This window comes from Silurus meridionalis, chromosome 19 (genome assembly GCF_014805685.1).
Source record: "Silurus meridionalis isolate SWU-2019-XX chromosome 19, ASM1480568v1, whole genome shotgun sequence".
NCBI classification, from domain to species: domain Eukaryota; kingdom Metazoa; phylum Chordata; class Actinopteri; order Siluriformes; family Siluridae; genus Silurus; species Silurus meridionalis.
Genome location: NC_060902.1, coordinates 3,612,633 through 3,631,035, shown reverse-complemented (window position 1 = coordinate 3,631,035; position 18,403 = coordinate 3,612,633). Strand labels below are relative to the sequence as shown.

General features: G+C 37.9%; 1 protein-coding gene across 1 annotated transcript in view; it reads right to left on the bottom strand.

Annotated features, from left to right (window-relative positions):
• The window catches only part of LOC124402106 (E3 ubiquitin-protein ligase RNF123), a 165,569-nt gene that overhangs the window by 114,253 nt on the left and 32,913 nt on the right, over positions 1-18,403 (bottom strand). Inside the window, exons 25-31 of the mRNA XM_046874774.1 lie at positions 13,756-13,839; positions 13,259-13,366; positions 11,128-11,305; positions 10,838-10,912; positions 6,018-6,105; positions 5,126-5,213; positions 3,731-3,815 (exon numbers count right to left, since the gene is read on the bottom strand). Of these exons, the coding sequence (XP_046730730.1) occupies positions 3,731-3,815; positions 5,126-5,213; positions 6,018-6,105; positions 10,838-10,912; positions 11,128-11,305; positions 13,259-13,366; positions 13,756-13,839 (706 nt within the window). The remainder of the gene's footprint in view (positions 1-3,730; positions 3,816-5,125; positions 5,214-6,017; positions 6,106-10,837; positions 10,913-11,127; positions 11,306-13,258; positions 13,367-13,755; positions 13,840-18,403) is intronic.

Here is an 18,403-nt window from a genome sequence, read left to right as displayed (position 1 = left end):
TGAATATATCCATAAGTTTTTGCAATAAGATCTTTTAGGTAAAAAAATCTATCTAGATCCCACTATATTCAGCCACAAGAACGTTAGTAGTCAGTAGTCAAATAGTGACGCAGCGTGAGGAGGCAGCGAATAGAGTTGAGGTCGGAGCTCTATAGCAGCCCACTGAAGATCTTCCACTCAAACCCATTTAAAGTGTATCTTCATGGAGCTGGCTTTGTTCACAGGGATGAGAGAGATGGTAGTTTAGTGTTAAAGGCAAGGGTGTCTAATCTTTTCCACAAAGGGCCGGTGTGGTGCAGGTTTTCTTTTATTCCGACCAATCAAGAGCCACAGGTGATAGTCATTGAAAATAACAATTAATTTGATTCAAACCGGTAGAATTTGATGTGGACCTGCTTGATTGGCTTGATTGGAATGAAAACCTGTACCCATACAAGCCATTTGTGTACTTAAGTATCCAAAGCGCTATGATTTATTATGGCTATAATGTTTCTATTATCATTTTGGTCACAAGACTGATTATTTAATCAACTCGGTTTATGTGACTCTAATGTTACTCTTAACACACCAATCTATTAATAGAATATGATAATAATTAGTCAAACACTGACTGATATCTATTTAAATAATCATGTGCTCAAAATCTTTTTTTTCAACTACTTAAAAAATAAAAAAATCACAAAAATAAGATCACTGTAATGTGGAAAGTTAAACGGGTTTCTTCCATAATTTATTCCTCTCAAAATGATCTGCTTGCTGTTGAGCCGATGCTGAACTGTATGCTGGTGATAAGTAGATACCACCAAGCGCCGGTGAAAACAAGCTCAAAACAGAGCGCGTGCTCTACCCTGATTTGTTCTTGAATTTCTTGTATATATATTTTATAGTATATATATTGTATCATTTTTATTTTTATTTTTTTAATTCCTATTTTTATACTTATAGTTATACTTTATACTTTGATAATTTATATTTGTATTTTTATTCAATTTATTTGTATATTTTATTTACATGTTGGACATATCACTACATCTCGTACTCTGTATAAATGTGTATGTAACAAATAAAAAAATTTTTTTATTAGATTTTTTTTAAGCATTACTTTACAATCTCTGATTTATGTCAAAGTCAAAATCTATGATGTGTGCTATTATATTACAAAATAATTGCCGGAAGATTGTTGCTCCTGTTTTCATACAAATTAACACCAAACCGCATTCAATGCACAGCATTTAATTAAAACTGCAATTCTTAATCATTTATAAATGTAATTGTTTTAAACTGTAAACCATCAATCCTACAGCAACAAAAGGGTTGTTGATGTGCCGTTTACTTAGAAAATACAAAGCAGAACTTAAATCCATTAACAAAAAAACCCTTTGGCTTTCCGTCCACACCGAGAAGGCATTTTCAGTCAACGAAAACGTACAGTAGCTTTTTGAAAACGCTCTCCTAAGTGGATAAATATGAAAATGCCGCTTTTATGTCGCAGTGTGGACTGTGAAAACGGATGCTTCAGAAAACGATGACGAAATGGCAGGCAAAATTGACACGGATTAAAGTGCACGTAAGCGTGCTAAGGCGTTTTTAGTGTGGATGAGGGAACTTTGGGAAACAACTGAAAACAAAAGTGTGGACGCAGAGCCTTTTTTATGCTATTGAACACAAATATTTTTCAATATTTAGAGTTTTTTTCCCCATACTAATCAAATTCTATACTTTTGCACAATGAGTAGGAACCCGGAGTGTATGCTGCTTTGATGCTTTTTATGCCCACTAAAATCTAGAATCCACTTGCGATCCACGGACTGAGTCAAAGGACAAAGTTGTGGGGCAGCAGAAATGCTGTGAGTCAGAATTTTAGGACTGAAGATGCAAAAAATATATATATATATTTTCACTGAATCTTATTTTTTCTCTTTTTCAGGTCACATAATGATGTGCAGTGCGAAAGCAAACACACGAAAAAGCAGACACTTTGCAATCGACGAATAAACGAATACGTGTTAGGAGTCTTAGTTATATATTCTTTGCTTTTTTGTCTCAAAGCAGCAGAATTTCAGAGTTAAGAAGAACAATGTGTATTTATCCCTGATGAGCAGCCATGGCGACTGTGACAAGGAAAAACTCCCTTAGATGTTATGAGGAAGAAACCTTGAGAGGAACCAGACTCAAAAGAAGAACCATCATCATTTGGTTGATATAAAGAGTGTGATTTTAGTCTTCAAAACAATACAGAACGCTGGAGAGTGTAGACATTAAGTACACATAAAAAATAAAAAATAAAAAGGGGAAAGGGGGAAAAAAAGAAACTAAGATAAAATCAGGTCAGGTGCTTTTTCAACCAATAATGTCAAAATCCACAGTATGTAAATTAGGTAAAAAAACAAGCACACATTGTAGGGAGAAGGACAAGGACAGTGGAGGAGAACAGTGTAGATTAATGGTGTAGATTATTGGTAGTATTGGACTGAGGGGTCAATTTCCCCACATATGTTATATAAGAAAACAGGACCTTTTTGGTGTGAGGCTTTCTGAGCCTCAGAGGAGAGAAATATGTGGTATATTTTCATTGTCATATGTTTTATTTGTATTATTGTTGTTACTTTTTTACCTAGTTTTTATAATCAGTATACCCAAAGCAATGAATTATTATAATTAGTATACGTATCCACAATTAGTGATTAATGTGTGCAAATGTGTAAAAGCATTAGTCTATTAGGATCTGTGTAACTTGTCTGTCATGTTTGTTGGAAAGACTGATTTTGTCAGATCCGTTTTTTTCTCGTGTGCTCATTCGCTAAGCTGAATAGCCAATCGGAGTTCTCTTTTTCACCGAAGAGCTCTGCCTCCGATTCGACATGCAGGATCGGTCTTAAAACAGCGGACGCCGTCCGCCTAGAGCCAAAAATGAGGAACACACCGAAAAATACTAAAGCCGACCGACATTTAAAAACCACTCGACTGTGACGAATCCCTGGGATTCAGCTGATATCCATATGAGGTTTATGGAAAAGAACAAATCCCTAATCCAAAAAAAACAGTCAATGTAGCAAGCGTGAGAGTCCGGTACACGATATAGACAGTCCGCGGGGTAAACAGATCCAAAAGAACAAAGAAAAGCAAAGTTCAATACACAAAGCAAAACATGGGGCATAGTACATGAAACGGCTTGAAATTAAACGAGGAAGTGACCCATGAACCCCCAGAAGTTCAAAACTCAGGGGAAGGTTGCCTCTGATGGTGCGGAGGGGGAACTGCAGTGGGAGCTTTGACACCAACATTGCCCAGCGGCTAATCGTCAGCTTGGTGTGTCCTAGGCTTTAAGTTTTTATCCTTCTCGCCGTATATATTTCATTGGTTAAATATGATGCTTCTTTTGAAAACAGAATGAGAATAACATATGGAAAGAGATAAAGAAATGATTTATTTAAGCAATTTTCTGTATCACTTCTTATCACGTAACTGATGAGGAGAAGAAAACTGAAAATCGGCCAAACATATAAGCAAAAAAATCACCTTCATATATCATCCTGATTTCTAAATATCAGCATCGGCCAGAGAAAAACTCATATCGCTTGACCTCTAGGAATGGGATGCTCAAAATGCATAAATAAATCTCAAGGTCATATTGGCTTTTGCTGAATTGTCCCCACACAGACGGTGAAAAACAGTGTTTGAAGAGTGAATATGAACGGAAATGGATCTGTAAGAGATAACAGCGTCTTACTTTGCAGGCTGGGAAGGTTGGCATCCTCGGGTTTGGTTTTGAGCAGATGAGGAAGCCGAGTGTACCTGTAACCGAACCCACAACCCTGTAAACAAACAGAGTTGGAAAATAATCATTAAAAAACATTCTATTTTAGAATCCTAAACAGACAGATCTGGATTATATAAAGGAGTATTAAGGGCATCTTGTTTTATTGATTTTTTTTAGATCACAAAAAAAAACATTTTATAGCCATTATATGTTCTAAAGCTTTTTGTTTCTCATATAAAAGTGTGCTCTGTGTTTTGGATGCAGGGTTCAAAAAAGGTTGCATTATATAATGCTGTAATGGGTTTAAAATCAGTGAAAAGCTGCAAACAGAATGAAAGAAAAAGAGAAAGAAGAAAAAAGAAGAGGAGAGATGTAAAGGACAAAAGAGTGGGGTAAATGTATAGAGAGATAACAGAAAAGAGATGAGGAAGAGGTGAGGAGGAGTGGAGTTGTAGCAATGATGCAGATAGGGAGGAAAATGAATAAAGTATTTAAGAAAGAGTATAAGGAAAGAGGGAGGGGTAGGGATAGGAAAGATATAAGAGCTGAGTGAAAGAAAGAGGTGTGAGGTATGAGATAGAAGCACAGAATAGTTAAGGAAGAACGAGTTATAAAGGGGAGAATGAGGAAAGAAGTATGAGGAGTAAAAGAGGGAAGGGATGAAGAAGAAGAGGAAGAAGAAGAAGAAGAACTGGAGAAAAGAGTTGTGAGGAAAAAGTAGGACAGGAAAGAAGGATAAAGGTTTCAGAATATTTAGGGAGAAGGTAAAAGCAATGAAGAAGGATTTCTCAGGAAAGAAAGAAAGATGTAGGTGAAAGAGGAATAAAGATGAAGTTCTGGGAAATTGAGAAAATAGAGAATTGGAGAAGGGATGAGAAAAAAATCATAGGAATTTGAAAAAAGGGATGTTTTGGAAAAAGATAGGCGTGAAACGAAAAGAGAAAAAGGTGTTCTGAGAATGATAAAAGAAGGTATAGAAAAGAGGAATAAAACATTTCTGGGACAAGATCAAATAAAAAAGGCATGAGGAAGAAGAAAAGAATAATGTGAAATAAAATGTGTGAAAAAATGACAGGAGACGAAATCTAAAGTGTGGGATAAGGAAACGTGATAAGGAAGGAGGGACGAATGTGAAACTCAGAGAAAAGAAATAGGAAAAGGAAGAGGAAGAGAGCTGGGGAAGGAGAGATAAGAAAAGGAATGTGGAAGTAGGGATAAAGAAAGAAGAGGTATGAGAAAAAAAATTGGGGACTCTGTGTACTCAGAAAAAAAAGGAAAAAAGAATAACAAAAAAAAAAAAAAAAAAAAGTCAAGGGGCTACGGAGGCAGGATGGGAAAAGAGGGATAATGAGAACGGGATCTCACCCTCCACAAGCGAACCAAGATCCAGTTAGTCTGAGCCCACGGCCGCTGCTCGTATGGCGCCAACAGGTTCCTCATCATAGCCACTCGCCTAAACAAGGGTCAAAAGTTCGAATGTGAGCACTTTTTTCATCAACCTTGTATGATGAAAGGTATTAAATCATGTCCATTTTTCATATTTGAATGCTGTCTTACTCATATAGTCCGTCTTACCCCTACATATTACCCATAATTATCTGTAAAATCAATCGTGTACAAATTGCTGGACAAATCTCCACAACATGGCAACCTCAAATACTATGAAAATCCATCTCAACCCTTAGCACTGACTTTTTCAGCCATATAAGGTTCTTCAGCAAACTCTTGCTGCACAATTTAATACAATTGAATTCAATTTCTTCTTCACTTGAACTAGGAGGCCTAAACCTGTTCCTATGCACAAAGCCAGCTCCATGAAGATATGATTTAGATGGTTTAGAGAGAAAGATATCGTTCTAAAAAGCTCTGACCTCCACCCTATCAAACACTAATGGGATGAATTGGAACACTGAGTGCACCCCAGGCCTCCTCACCTCACCTTGTATCTGAATAAAGCTCATCTAGTGGAGCATCTTCCCAGAAGAGTGGAGGATATTATAAGAGCAAATGGGGAGTAAATGTGGAAATGGGATGTTCAAAATGGATATACAAATCTTAGGGTCATCAACCTTATTTAATTTTTTATCTCGGACCCCACGTGCATTTCTCGGCATGCCACGCTTCAAAACATTTTAAATGCTATGTTAGCTTCTCACGTAGCGTTCATTTGAAATCCTCAGCAGGATAACGTCGAAAGCCGCTAGCACCGTGTTAATGAGGGGGGCACCCCTGAGGCGACTATGTGTAATGTACTCACTGCTCCTCAGGGATCCTCTCCACAGCTCGGAGCGAATGCGGGTAGCACACGTAGCTGGCCAGAGCCTGCATCAGTGAATCCTTAATGTCTGCAGAAGAAAAAAAGCAAAAACCATCATTAAAAACCTTCTCATTTCCACCTACGTGCACTCATTTCCCCTTTATTACCGCAATTAAACGCTCACCCCATGCTCAGGGGGTGTGAAGCGAGCTTTGAAATTAGAACACTCTTCAAAGGCCACGCACTACATGAGGAAATCAAGCTGAGAAGACGCCTCACTAGGAACTAATATCCTGCTCGGGACGACAACAACAGGCTCGGAAGAAGAAAAAAAATTACGTTTTGAATCCCATTATAAAAGGCTTTGCTGATTGACGTCCCACCAGGTTGCACTCCGGGAGTAAAAATGGACTCGAGTATGTGCTAGCTTAAGGAAACACAGGAAATGAAATCTATAATGTCGATAGCGGCCATTCAAGGAGCCGTGTATAAAAGCTGGACGGTATCTTATTCCGCATCTATTAACATTCATATCTGATCATGTGAGACCGCAGCGTGCCAAATAGCTTCAGAGATCAATTTTCTTTCCATATTGATAAACCCCAAGCTCGCTGATGCTTGTTTATTACGTGCGAAAATAAGAAAAGAGTTTGGCTACTGATAGATGCTGATATACTGTAACAGTGGAGAAGTAACAGCATGCAGGCTGACGAGGTTGACGAGTTAGTGAGAAAGAAAATAAATTACTAAGCAAAACACATTATGTGGTCTTCAACCCCCCACAATTGCTTCCCTTCACGTGTGGAGATTTGTGGAGACTCGTTCGGCCACAAGGGTGTTACTAAAGTCAGGTACTGATACTGAAACCTGGAGTGCAATCAAGGTTCTAATTCATCCCAAAGATGTTGAATAAGTTTAAAGTCGGCGCTCTATAGCAGGCCACACAAGATCTTCTAACCAATGTAACGCATATCTTTATGGATCTGGATTTGTGCATAAAGGAATTCTCATGTTGGAAAAGTTCTGGGTGTCCTAAGTAAAGTGTAAAGTGAAACATTGTTTTATACCACATCCATAGACGTCCTATGCAATTGTGGGCCTCCAACTTTATGTAACAGTTTGGGGAAGAACCACATATGGATGGAAATGTCCCAATATTTTTTTCCATATAGTGTTCCATACAGGTTCTCTTAGAGCTAAGGGTTTTAGATGGGCTTTTTGCCATTTGGGTTTTTTTTTTTTTTTAAAGTGAAGGGTTTTACAGAGTCTACATTGAGTCGCTGGTATTGTTTTTCATCGTTGGTACAATTATTTACAAGTAAACAACAAAAATAGTCTGAAGCGGCTTGTTAACCAGGGAAGTAAAATTATAGGGAGGAAGCAGATGACTATGGCCCAGTAATTCCATAGACAGGTTTTGGGTAAAGTCCAGGGCAATTTGTTACATCATTTCCACCCTATGTATCGTTTCACCTCCTCCCTTCTGGCATGCAATCAAACTCTAAGTAGTAACAAAAAAAAAGTTTAAGACATTAATTTATTTCAGCTATAAAGTTTTGAAATTTAAGGTAAATATTTTTTGTGAGAAATTGTGTGTTTGAATTATGTGTTAAATGTCTTGTGATATTCTTGTAGCTGCAGCCAAATTGCCTTCAATAAAATTGAAATCAAATAAAGATGAACTGAAGGACAAATTGAATAAAATGAAATACTGTGATTTTAGTTGCCTTTCGTTTATTTAGTGGAAGAATCACAGATGGGTGAAAATAGCACATGTCCTAACACCATTCTAACTAGTCTATGAAGTTATGTAGTTCCGGTCATATGTAGATCTTTTCCAAATTGTTACCACAAAGCTGGAGGCACACAATTGTATAGGACGACTTTGGATGCGGTATAATAAAATTGTGCGTTCACTTATACTTGAAAACCCAAACCTGCGCCAGCATAGCTCCATGAAGATAGGCTTTTACATGGTTTGGAGTGAAAGATCTTGAGTGGCCTGTTATAGAGCTCTGATCTGAACCAGACTTAACATCTTAATAATAACATTAGTTTAATTTCAACCAAATTTGTCCAATAACATAATCAATATTAAAAACAGTAGTGGTGGTATCTCGCTGTTTGAGGTATTAGACTTTGAGGCATAGGTCATGAATTCAAATCTGAGCACCACCAAGCTACCAGGGCTGGGCCCTTAACAAGGCCCTTAACCGCCATCTGCTCAGTTGTAAGTCGTTCTGTATAGGAGCGTCTACCAAATGCCGTAAATATACCTCAATGAAATTCCACCCACGTTTTTTGAGGTTTGACTTTTGGCAAATGTGAGCTAGCAGCTAGCAAGTTGGCTTGCTAGCTATTTTAGCTATTTTCTCACTAACAGCAATTATATAATACTACACTATTATAGTTCTTATAGTTCTCTCTTTTGCACATTGTACTGAATAACATATAATACAGTAAGTTTATTTGTCGGTGCTATTTTGTGTTTTGTGTATCTGTCCCACACTGTCTTGTGTTGTCTGTTTGCACTGTCTTTGTCTTGTTCTGTTTGCACATGATGCACTTCATGTGGTGAGGACACCTACTCCAGTCCTTGCTCTGTGTTCTGTTATGTAGCTCTATGTTGTGTGGTGTAGCTCTGTTTTCTGTTATGTAGCTCTGTGTTCTGTTATGTAGCTCTATGTTGTGTGGTGTAGCTCTGTGTTCTGTTATGCATCTCTATGTTTTGTGATGTAGCTCTATGTTCTGTTATGTATCTCTATGTTCTATTATGTAGCTCTATGTTGTGTGATGTAGCTCTATGTTCTGTTATGTATCTCTGTGTTCTGTTAGGTAGCTCTATGTTGTGTGATGTAGCTCTATGTTCTGTTATGTAGCTCTATGTTCTATTATGTAGCTCTATGTTGTGTGATGTAGCTCTATGTTCTGTTATGTAGCTCTATGTTCTATTATGTAGCTTTATTTTGTGTGATGTAGCTCTATGTTCTATTATGTAGCTCTATGTTTTGGGAAGATGTTCCAATGGCTGTAACTAGTTATTTTATGTCCCATAACATAGTTGTATTTTTCAAAAACTCTGGCTCCATGCAAGTCAAAATCACTACTGTCATAGATCACATTTTTTCCTGGTTGTAATACATTGTATGGCCAAAACTTTGTGGACACCTGACCATAAGATTCGTGTGTGGCTTTTAAATATGCACATTAAGTCTCTTATTTGCTCTTATAATAACCTTCAATCTTCCGGGAAGATGTTCCACTAGATTTTGTAGTGTGATTGCGGAGATTTTATGGAGATTTATTCAGCCATGGGGGTGTTAGTAAAGTTACTGATGTAGGTGAAGTGAGGAGGACCTGGGATGCAGTTAGTGTTCCAATTCATCCCAAACATGTTCAATACAGGGTTTCTGCAGATTTCAACAAGTCAAATTTAAAACTTATAAGACTATTAAGAATGAAATTTAAGATCTATGTCATGACATCAAAAAACCCACAAATATATATATATATATAAACCAGCTTTAACCAGCCCTTAATTAATTTTTTATTTCAAGCCAAGTATCACTGAACTTGCACTTTCCCATAGCTGAAAAAGAAAATCCGTTTTACTTCTATTGTAGAATAAAATTAAGGAAAATTAAGACCAGTTTGAAATTTTTTAAGAACTAGAACAGCACATTTTTAAACTTATAACGTCCAAAATTTAGATTTTTTCAACTTTTGACTTTTTAAGACCCTGTCAATAGGTTTATGGTCGGAGCTCTACAGCAGAAAACTAAAATCTACTCCAATGCATGTTAAACATATTTTCCCTTTACATAAATTTTCCCTTCACTTGAACTAGGACACTGTTTGAGTCTCCTAGTTCAACTAAATGAAAAATGTAATGCCAATATATTGAATAGAAACAATTAAACATGACATACGTACATTAAATACTGCATGTTTAATACTAAGATAAATCAGGTATGTGGTCTAATCTGGTTACGACCGATTATAATCCTGAATTATAGTCTCCGATTGTTCCGAGCTGATTTGATTGGCTACAGAATTGCAAATGACCTTCATGGAACGACAGCAAATCGTGCAGTCTGGCGTCGCCTGAATGTGAGATCTTTACATGAAGAATTCATCTGGGTGACAAATAGGTGGCGAAAAAGCACAGGCTATATTAGAATTTGAAAAAATTCCCAGTAAAAGAGCTGCCTAACAGATTACCCAGACATTTTTGGCTAAGGTTCTTTTTGTCCCCTTCAGAGCAGGTAATGAAAATAGATAGGACATTAGGAGAGACAGATAGGGGGGGAATGAAAGGAAAGAGAGAGAGAGAGAGAGAGAGAGAGAGAGAGAGAGAGAGAGTGAGAGAGAGTGAGCAGGGAGAAAACGAGGTAAAAGTGATGAAAGGATGATGAAAGATGATGAGAGAAGGATAAAAAGAAAGAGCGAGAACGAGAAAGAGCTTGAGTAAGAGCGCTGTACATTAACTTAAGTACGAGAGGAAGCTCATGGGCGAACGACGCCAGGACTCTAATTCAATATTTGCCACATAAATCATAATGGGTCTGCTTTTATTACACCTGAGTGTGGGCTACGATGATGTAATGAACCTGGCCAAGGTTGCAGGGCTTTTTTTAACGGAACATACACACACACCACACACAGACACAGACACAGACACACACACACACACACACACACACACACACACACACACACACACACACACACCTACTTAAAGGTAAAAGCGGCTCAGTTTTTAAAATCTTTATCCCTGAGCCTAACACTGAACACTGTCTACTGCAATGCCATGGCTTTACCTGTGCCCACGATGCGCGGGTCTGCAAAGTGCTTAGCGAGGATAGCAGCAAGCTGAGTGAGCGTGTCCTCATAACCTGTACAACAAACACACACTGATTAAAAAGAAGTAGAGAAACTCAAACAGCAAGGTACGCTTTGGGATGCGGTTTTAGAATCCGCTCCAAACATTCTTGTACGCCTCTGAAGACATAACACACACGCAAACGCATGGGACGCGGATCGTAAACACTTATTACGTACAATATAACCAGGCAAAGTGATTATTCACAGCCAGGGAGTGTGTTTATACCTGGGAGCTCCTCCATGCTGTTGGAAGGGCTGAAGTAGTTCTTAAGGGCACTGTAGCTGTTCATGGCCACGTTGAGGTAGAACTCTGGGGTGAAAGCAAACAAGGAGCCCGTGTTGTCGGCGTGCTCGATGGTGCGGATGCATATACGCAAAATCCAGTAGACATCCAGCATTTTCTCCTGAAAGACATTTTTTTTTTAAAGAAATCTACCCTTTTTTTAAATACCCCCTCCTCCAATATACAGATGAAACCCCAAATGGTGTCCTAATAACGATGAAACTGCACCCCAGGTCTCCTCACCTATATCAGTACCTGCCTTTTTGGCTGATGAACACAGTCCAAAATGTAGTAGAAAATCTTCCCAGAAGAGTGAAGGGGATTTTAAGAGCAAATTGGGGCTAATTAGGTTAAATAGGATAAAAAGGCTAACTAATAAATATAAAGCTTAATATATATATATATATATTTGAATCGAAATATTGCCGTAAATACGCAAATATTCTGGAGATATTGTCTAACAATGTATAAAATTTAAACTGCCCTTAAACGGTTAAAAGAAGAGAAACCAAATCTGAGTAACAAAAGATGAGACCATACAGATTTATTGCGCAATTTTTTGCACAATTGCTATTATTTGCATTACATGCTAAACTTCATCTATCTATCTATCTATCTATCTATCTATCTATCTATCTATCTATCTATCTATCACTTCTATCTATCTTTATTTATTTATTTTTCTATCTATATGATGAAAAATATTACTTTTTTGGTAAATTTAAAGAAAATTGTGTTTTGTGGGAAAAATGGAGGAAAATGGAGGGTTGAATAAATATCAGAAAGAAAATTCACATTTATGTTTCTCTTTGCAACAAAGTGTGAGTATTATTTATACTTAAAACACATTAGGTAACTGTGCATCATTATATGCGATTTAAAATATGCTATATTGCTATGCAAATGAATGTTAAAAAAATAAGAAATAGTCGAAAAAAAACATTTGAACAGCCCTGTTATACACACTATATGGACAAAAGTTTGGACACCTGGCTGTAACATGGCTGTAAAAGGTGGTCATTTCTGTATTTTTGTACTCACTACGCCATTCTGTGTGAACTCTAGTGGAAAAACTCTGGCACCAACAACCATACTACAGTCAAAGTCACTACAGTCACAGATCACAATTGTTTCCTTGTTTTGATACACTGTAAGGCCAAAAGTCTGTGGACACCTGTGACAAAACGTATGTGCCTTCTGAATATGCCATTTCACATTAAACCCCTCATTACCTCTTATAATAACCTTCACTCTTCTGAGAAGATGTTCCACTCAATTTTGGAATGTGCTTGTGGAGATTTTGTGGAGATTCATTCCACCACCACCAAGGGTGCTAGTAAAGTCAGGTATTGATGTAGGTGAGGATGAGATGCAGTTAGCGTTCCAGTTTATCCCAAAAATGGTAAACCAAATCTTCTTCAACCCACGTTTAACATATTTTTATGAAGAGGCTTTGTGCACAGGGGCATTGTCATGCTGGTGGTAACAGTTTGGGGAAAAACCACAAATGCCTGGCAAAGTCAGGTGTACTTTTGTCCATATAGTTTACATACATATGCTTTTTTTTCAGAATAAATGAACATTTTCCAAAGGTTCAAGACCAAGAAAAATAAATCAGCTGCATGAAGTATAATTTTATAAACATTAGCTGATTCAAAACCAGAACACAATGTACCTAAATTCCCACCTTTTTCTTCCCACTACACACAAATTACATGTTCTGAAAGTCTCTAAACAAATCCTTGTTCATTTCCTTCCATGCACACATATTACAAAATAATGTCTGTTCTGACGCATTGCCATTTACAGCACACACCCTGACTTTGCAGTATAACCTCTGACAAGTGCTGTTTATTTCTCCTGTGAGGCTTAAACGTCTGGCTTTATTTATTAGATGAAATCAGCAAATAAAGTTTTAAAGCTCATGGATAAAACTGGCCTACAAGTCAGAAAAAAAGTCGAAGCCTGATCTTTTCATGAAACAAAAGACTCAATTATAATCACTGTAAGAATGTGTTTTGTATGATATCTGAAGAAAGAGTGCTCATTCTCTAAACAATGTGTGTTGCTGTACCTTGGAGTAAATGGTGGCGTTGATCCAGGCCAACCTGCGGCTCAGATGGTTGAGCTTCTCAGCAAACACCTTCTGGCTCTTTTGCAGCTCATCCAGAATGTCTGCTCTCTGCACGCATTTACATTTACATTTATGGCACTTGGCAAATGCTCTTATCCAGAGCGACTTACGTTCATATCATTCATTCAACTGAGCAGATTTGGGATTAAGGGGCCTTGCTCAGGGGCCCAGAAATAGCAGCTTGATGTGGCTGGAATTTAAACTCACAATGTTCGGTTCCAAAGTCCAATGCCAGTAAGCTACCATTTCCCATTTACCATTTAAACTATTAAAGTGTGTGTCGCTGGGTATGAAAACCCTTTTCCATTTGATATTGTCTACAGTGAAAACTACAGACTTCTAAACGGAAATCTGCTTCTTTTTTCGTGTCTGGGAATTTTGTGAATAAGTTCTGCCTGGTGGATGACTGTAATAGATCTTATTTGTGAATGTCTTACTCTTCTTGGGCATCGGGCTATCTTCTCTTCTGTGTCCTTCAGAGCGACAGCGTACTCGTGAACGTCATCCGACACCACCACCATCTGTACGGGACACACAGTCACAGACCCAGTCATTATTCTCAGCGCTAAATATAAGTCTGATCCCCTAATGCTACCAGACATCAGCTGAACTGTAGCATAAAAACACTCAGTGGTTCTCCTGCTACACTTGTGGAAAGCAGAATGAAAAAGATCAAGGGGTCAGAGAAAGAAGATGGAAAGCAATACAAACACTACATCCAACAAATATTTACTATGTAGTCAGACAATGGCATGGTAATGAAAAAAATGCAGCACTTTGCTGTAGTCTAGTCAGCACGCCTGAAAAACCATTTTGTGGCCGATTCTGACTCTCAAGTCGTCCAATGTGTCCTTTCAAATTTTTCAGATGTAAAATGTGCAGAGTGTGTAAAATCATGAAAAATAAATGCTGACTATTGGAAGGGAATCAGTAAGAAAAAGTAATCATGTCCAATGTGTCAAAATCATTTTACATATCCTATAAAATTGTGCATCAGAAATGTCAAACAGCACCATCATTGTGGCAAGAACTTCAGCACTGTGGACAGCTCTAAACCACCATCAAATAATGGCCAAAGTTCCAAAGCTATATAATAAAATTTGTATATAATTTTAATACATTTTATTATTATAAAAAATCATGATGACTTGTTTTTATGTTTAGAGTTATTTTGTTTTGAATGTGCTGACCACACAATTTAGCCCACTAAATGACTGGAAAATAGATAAATCAAAGAGGCATGTGCTTCTGAAACATAAAAAAATCTAAATGATATACAGCATGGAGAGGAACCCTGAGGGTTCAGCTAAGCTTCTTATTTATCCAAAAGATAATTATTGTGGATGAAGTCAAAACTCTGGGCATGACCTTTTTTTTTTTCTACCACGCTAACCTTGTCTTCATTGAGCTCGCTTTGTGCACAGGAGCAATATAATTCAGTGAAATTATAGTTTAAACAATCCTGTGTTTCAGGTTGAGGAAGACCTTCATATGGGTGTGAGGGACCCCTGATCATAGAGTATATAGTATTTGACTCATATAGTAATAAATGCTATTTGGAATATTGTCACGTTATGAAAGGGGGCAAACATAAAAAAACTAATTAGGAAACCATAGTCTCAACATAAAGTCATGGACTGAACACGATGAAAAGACAAACATAAGACAAGAAGTAGTTTGAAATATGCATGTATTAATTACAAGACAACGTGATTGAGGTTTGGAGATCATGTGACATGACATGTGAGGGTGCGGTGGCTGATGGAAACTGTAGTCAAGGGCCATAATCTTGACAAATATACATGTTTCTTATTATTAAACCAACTTCTGACACCAAGTGCATGTGCTAGTTTTCACAGTCACGCTCCTCAATTTGGCAACACTTCAACCTTGACACACGACAGGCGTTCAGAGCTGATTTGGCAACAGCATAGCTTGCATTCAGCCTCTTTAAAGCACTTGTGTTAAATGCCTCCCAGCATTATAAAGGTCAGGAGACCCAAGATTTCTGTAGAACTCTTTGACACAGGTGTAGCAAAGTTAAGTAATTCGTAACAGCAGAAAACGTTTTAACAAGCAACATATATAAACTATATGGACATAAGTATTGGGACACCTGACTTGTCTAGCCATATGTGGATCTTGTGCAGGTTGTCTTTATTTGCAATAACGCGTTATGCACAGCCATTAGGTTGTAACGACTTTCCACCGCACTGCATCTGGACCATCTCAGTGAACTACATTGCTACATACAAGTTACCTTTCGTAAACACTGTTAGAGCTGCAGAAGGAGATGAGATAACTAAATAAATGCAAACATTGTGAAGGTCAATTCCCAACTACTGAAAGCAAATCAGGTGTAGAAATATCCATCTATGTTCACTCAACTTCGAATTTGACTTCAAACTTCCCTTCTGAAATGTTTCGTGCAGCTGAAGGGAGAATCCCATTCGGGTTAAACAATGCCCCATGTTGTCGACTGCGACATTCAGCCGTCTTTTTGCAGCTCTGCCGAGCGAAGCACTTCTCATAGAGTTGGAATCGCATCCACCCTGCAGCAGCGTACGCCAGAGAAGACGACATAAAAGACATCTCAGCGCAACTCTCAGATCCTAATCTTCACTCATTCGGGGAAAAAGGAATTAACTGGGCCAGGTGTGTGCAGTGAGGTTTATTGCCATTGTTAAGGTCAGTGAGATTGAACACTTCGATTGACAATTCAATTAGAAACCTGCTCACCGTGTCAGGACTGTAAAACAGAGAATGTGTCTACAAAAAGAGTGTATGCAGTAAAAGTACAATACGTGAAGATCACTCATGACTTTTTTACCTAATAAAGCTTATTGATGTGAAGAAATGTGTAAATGTAATATCATGGTAAAGGTTGCTTTCCTTACTCCGATGAAACTTAATATAAATCATTTAATGTGAGACATGGATATTATGTTATGTTAAACATTCAATTATTCGGTGCATCCAGAGCCTAGGGTTAATCTACAACAGTCAATTTATCTACTGGGATACTTTCAGCTCTCTGGAGAAAACTGGAGAACCCAGATATAAATCTAAACAAAAACTAACCCAAGGTCAGAACCAAATCACCCAAGTTGGCAACACTACCACCAACATTCCCATGCTACATTTATTGACTTTGGGGGACATGTTTCAGGTAAGCACGGCTCTTACAAGATTGCTAGTCTGAATCCAGACAAAAGCCAAAGCTATATGAGAAGCTGATTTTTTTGCACAAATGTATCTTTTTGTCTATAAGAGGCAGTAACTCTTAAATACCTCACATCCATGCTGCTGCTGCAACCCTTTGGACATTGAACATGGAAAAAAACAACAACACCAACATGGAAAAGTAAAACTGGACTCAGAAATGCCAAATGGAAAACCAATCTTTGACTAAAGCACAATTGGTAGAACAAACAAAAGGCAAAAGAATATTCCCTTTTTACTGCATTCGTTTCTCTTTTTCTACACTATAAGTTGCGTGCAAAAGTCGCCTGCTTGTCTCTAATAAAATAATTTGTGCTATTTTCGTGTTAAATAAATTTTAACCGCATTCCATATACAGTATAAGATGAGCTACAAAATTTACAGGGCTTGGACAATGAAACTGAAACACTGGTTTATATAATTTTGGAGATTTCATGCCTACTGTATATATGAGGTGGTATCAAAAAGTTGCAAGACTAATGGTGCTAAGTGGTGCTATTCCGACCACGTGCGTTACCACGTCTGTGATCATGGACAGCAAGTTAGAACAAAGAGCAAACATGAAATATTGTGTGAAACTGGACAAATCTGCCATGTTCGATGTGCGACGATGCTGCAACGAGTCATTCGAAGAGTTTCGAGTAGCACGCGCGATCAGGAAGACCTTCAACAAGCTCTACCCCTAAAAACATTGAAACCATTCGAGCAAGATACTCGCCAGATTTGGCTACGGTGTACTTCTCCCTCTTTCAGACGATAAAGATTTAGCTCAGTGGTCGCCGTTTTTACACCACTGCAAAGATCCAACGCACGAATCATAGAAGGTGCTTGACACGTTTTAAACACAAGACTTCCAGGACACATTCTTGCTGTGCAAGGAGACTATTTTTGGAGACCACTCTGTGCAGCTGGGGATGGTTTTACATCTTTGGCCTGGGAATCATGGAGTAAGACAGGAGATTTGAGGATGGATTTGGACTGTGGTTCATATCAACAGTCTTCTACACTGTCTCAGGACTACAATTTGCATTTGATCATAATCACTGCACACCTCAACATTGTGTAGCTGTACTAAATGGACAGTCAGTGCCACGCAAATGAGTATGGGTTCCCTGTTCAGTCAAGTTTCTTCCTTATGCCATCTCAGGGAGTTTTTTTGCCACAGTCGCCACCGGCTCGCTCATTAGAGACAAACTTACATATACACACAATCTTATTTATTCTTTCTTACCACATTATCTGTGCAAAGCTGATTTGAAACAACGTCCATTGTTAAAAGCACTATACATATAAAAAAAAGGAATGAATGAATGAATGAATGAATGAATGCATATTTTTTTAAGGTGACCGTGTGTAAACATAGCTTAATAAAGTACTTTCTTGTAAACAGAGCTAGTCTTGAAACTTTTTGATACTCCCTCGTATGCGACAAAAAAACAAACAGATTGTAAAGGTCAAATAAAAATCAATAGCACAGCTGTTCATAAAATATTGGCCTCAGAAATATCATGGCATATCTGAGGCCTAATTCTTGCGCTAGAAGTATGCATCACTCCCAATGCTTTTTAGAGGACCATGTGAACCCAACGCTTCAAACTTGTGCCACAAAGGTGATGCATCAACACACACGGCAAGACTGGTTTTATAAAAATCTAAGTTGAAGATCTTCATTGGCCTGCACAGTCACCAGATCAGCCACTTTAAAGTGTTTTGGAGAACCAAGTCAGGAAATGTTTTCCTCTACTAGCTTCATGTATTAACCTGGTCACTGCAAGGGGAATGGATTAGGAATCCTAGACTTCTATCTATCATTCCCAAAGTTGAACTGATGTTGTATTGGCTGACAAAAAGAGGCCCTGCACC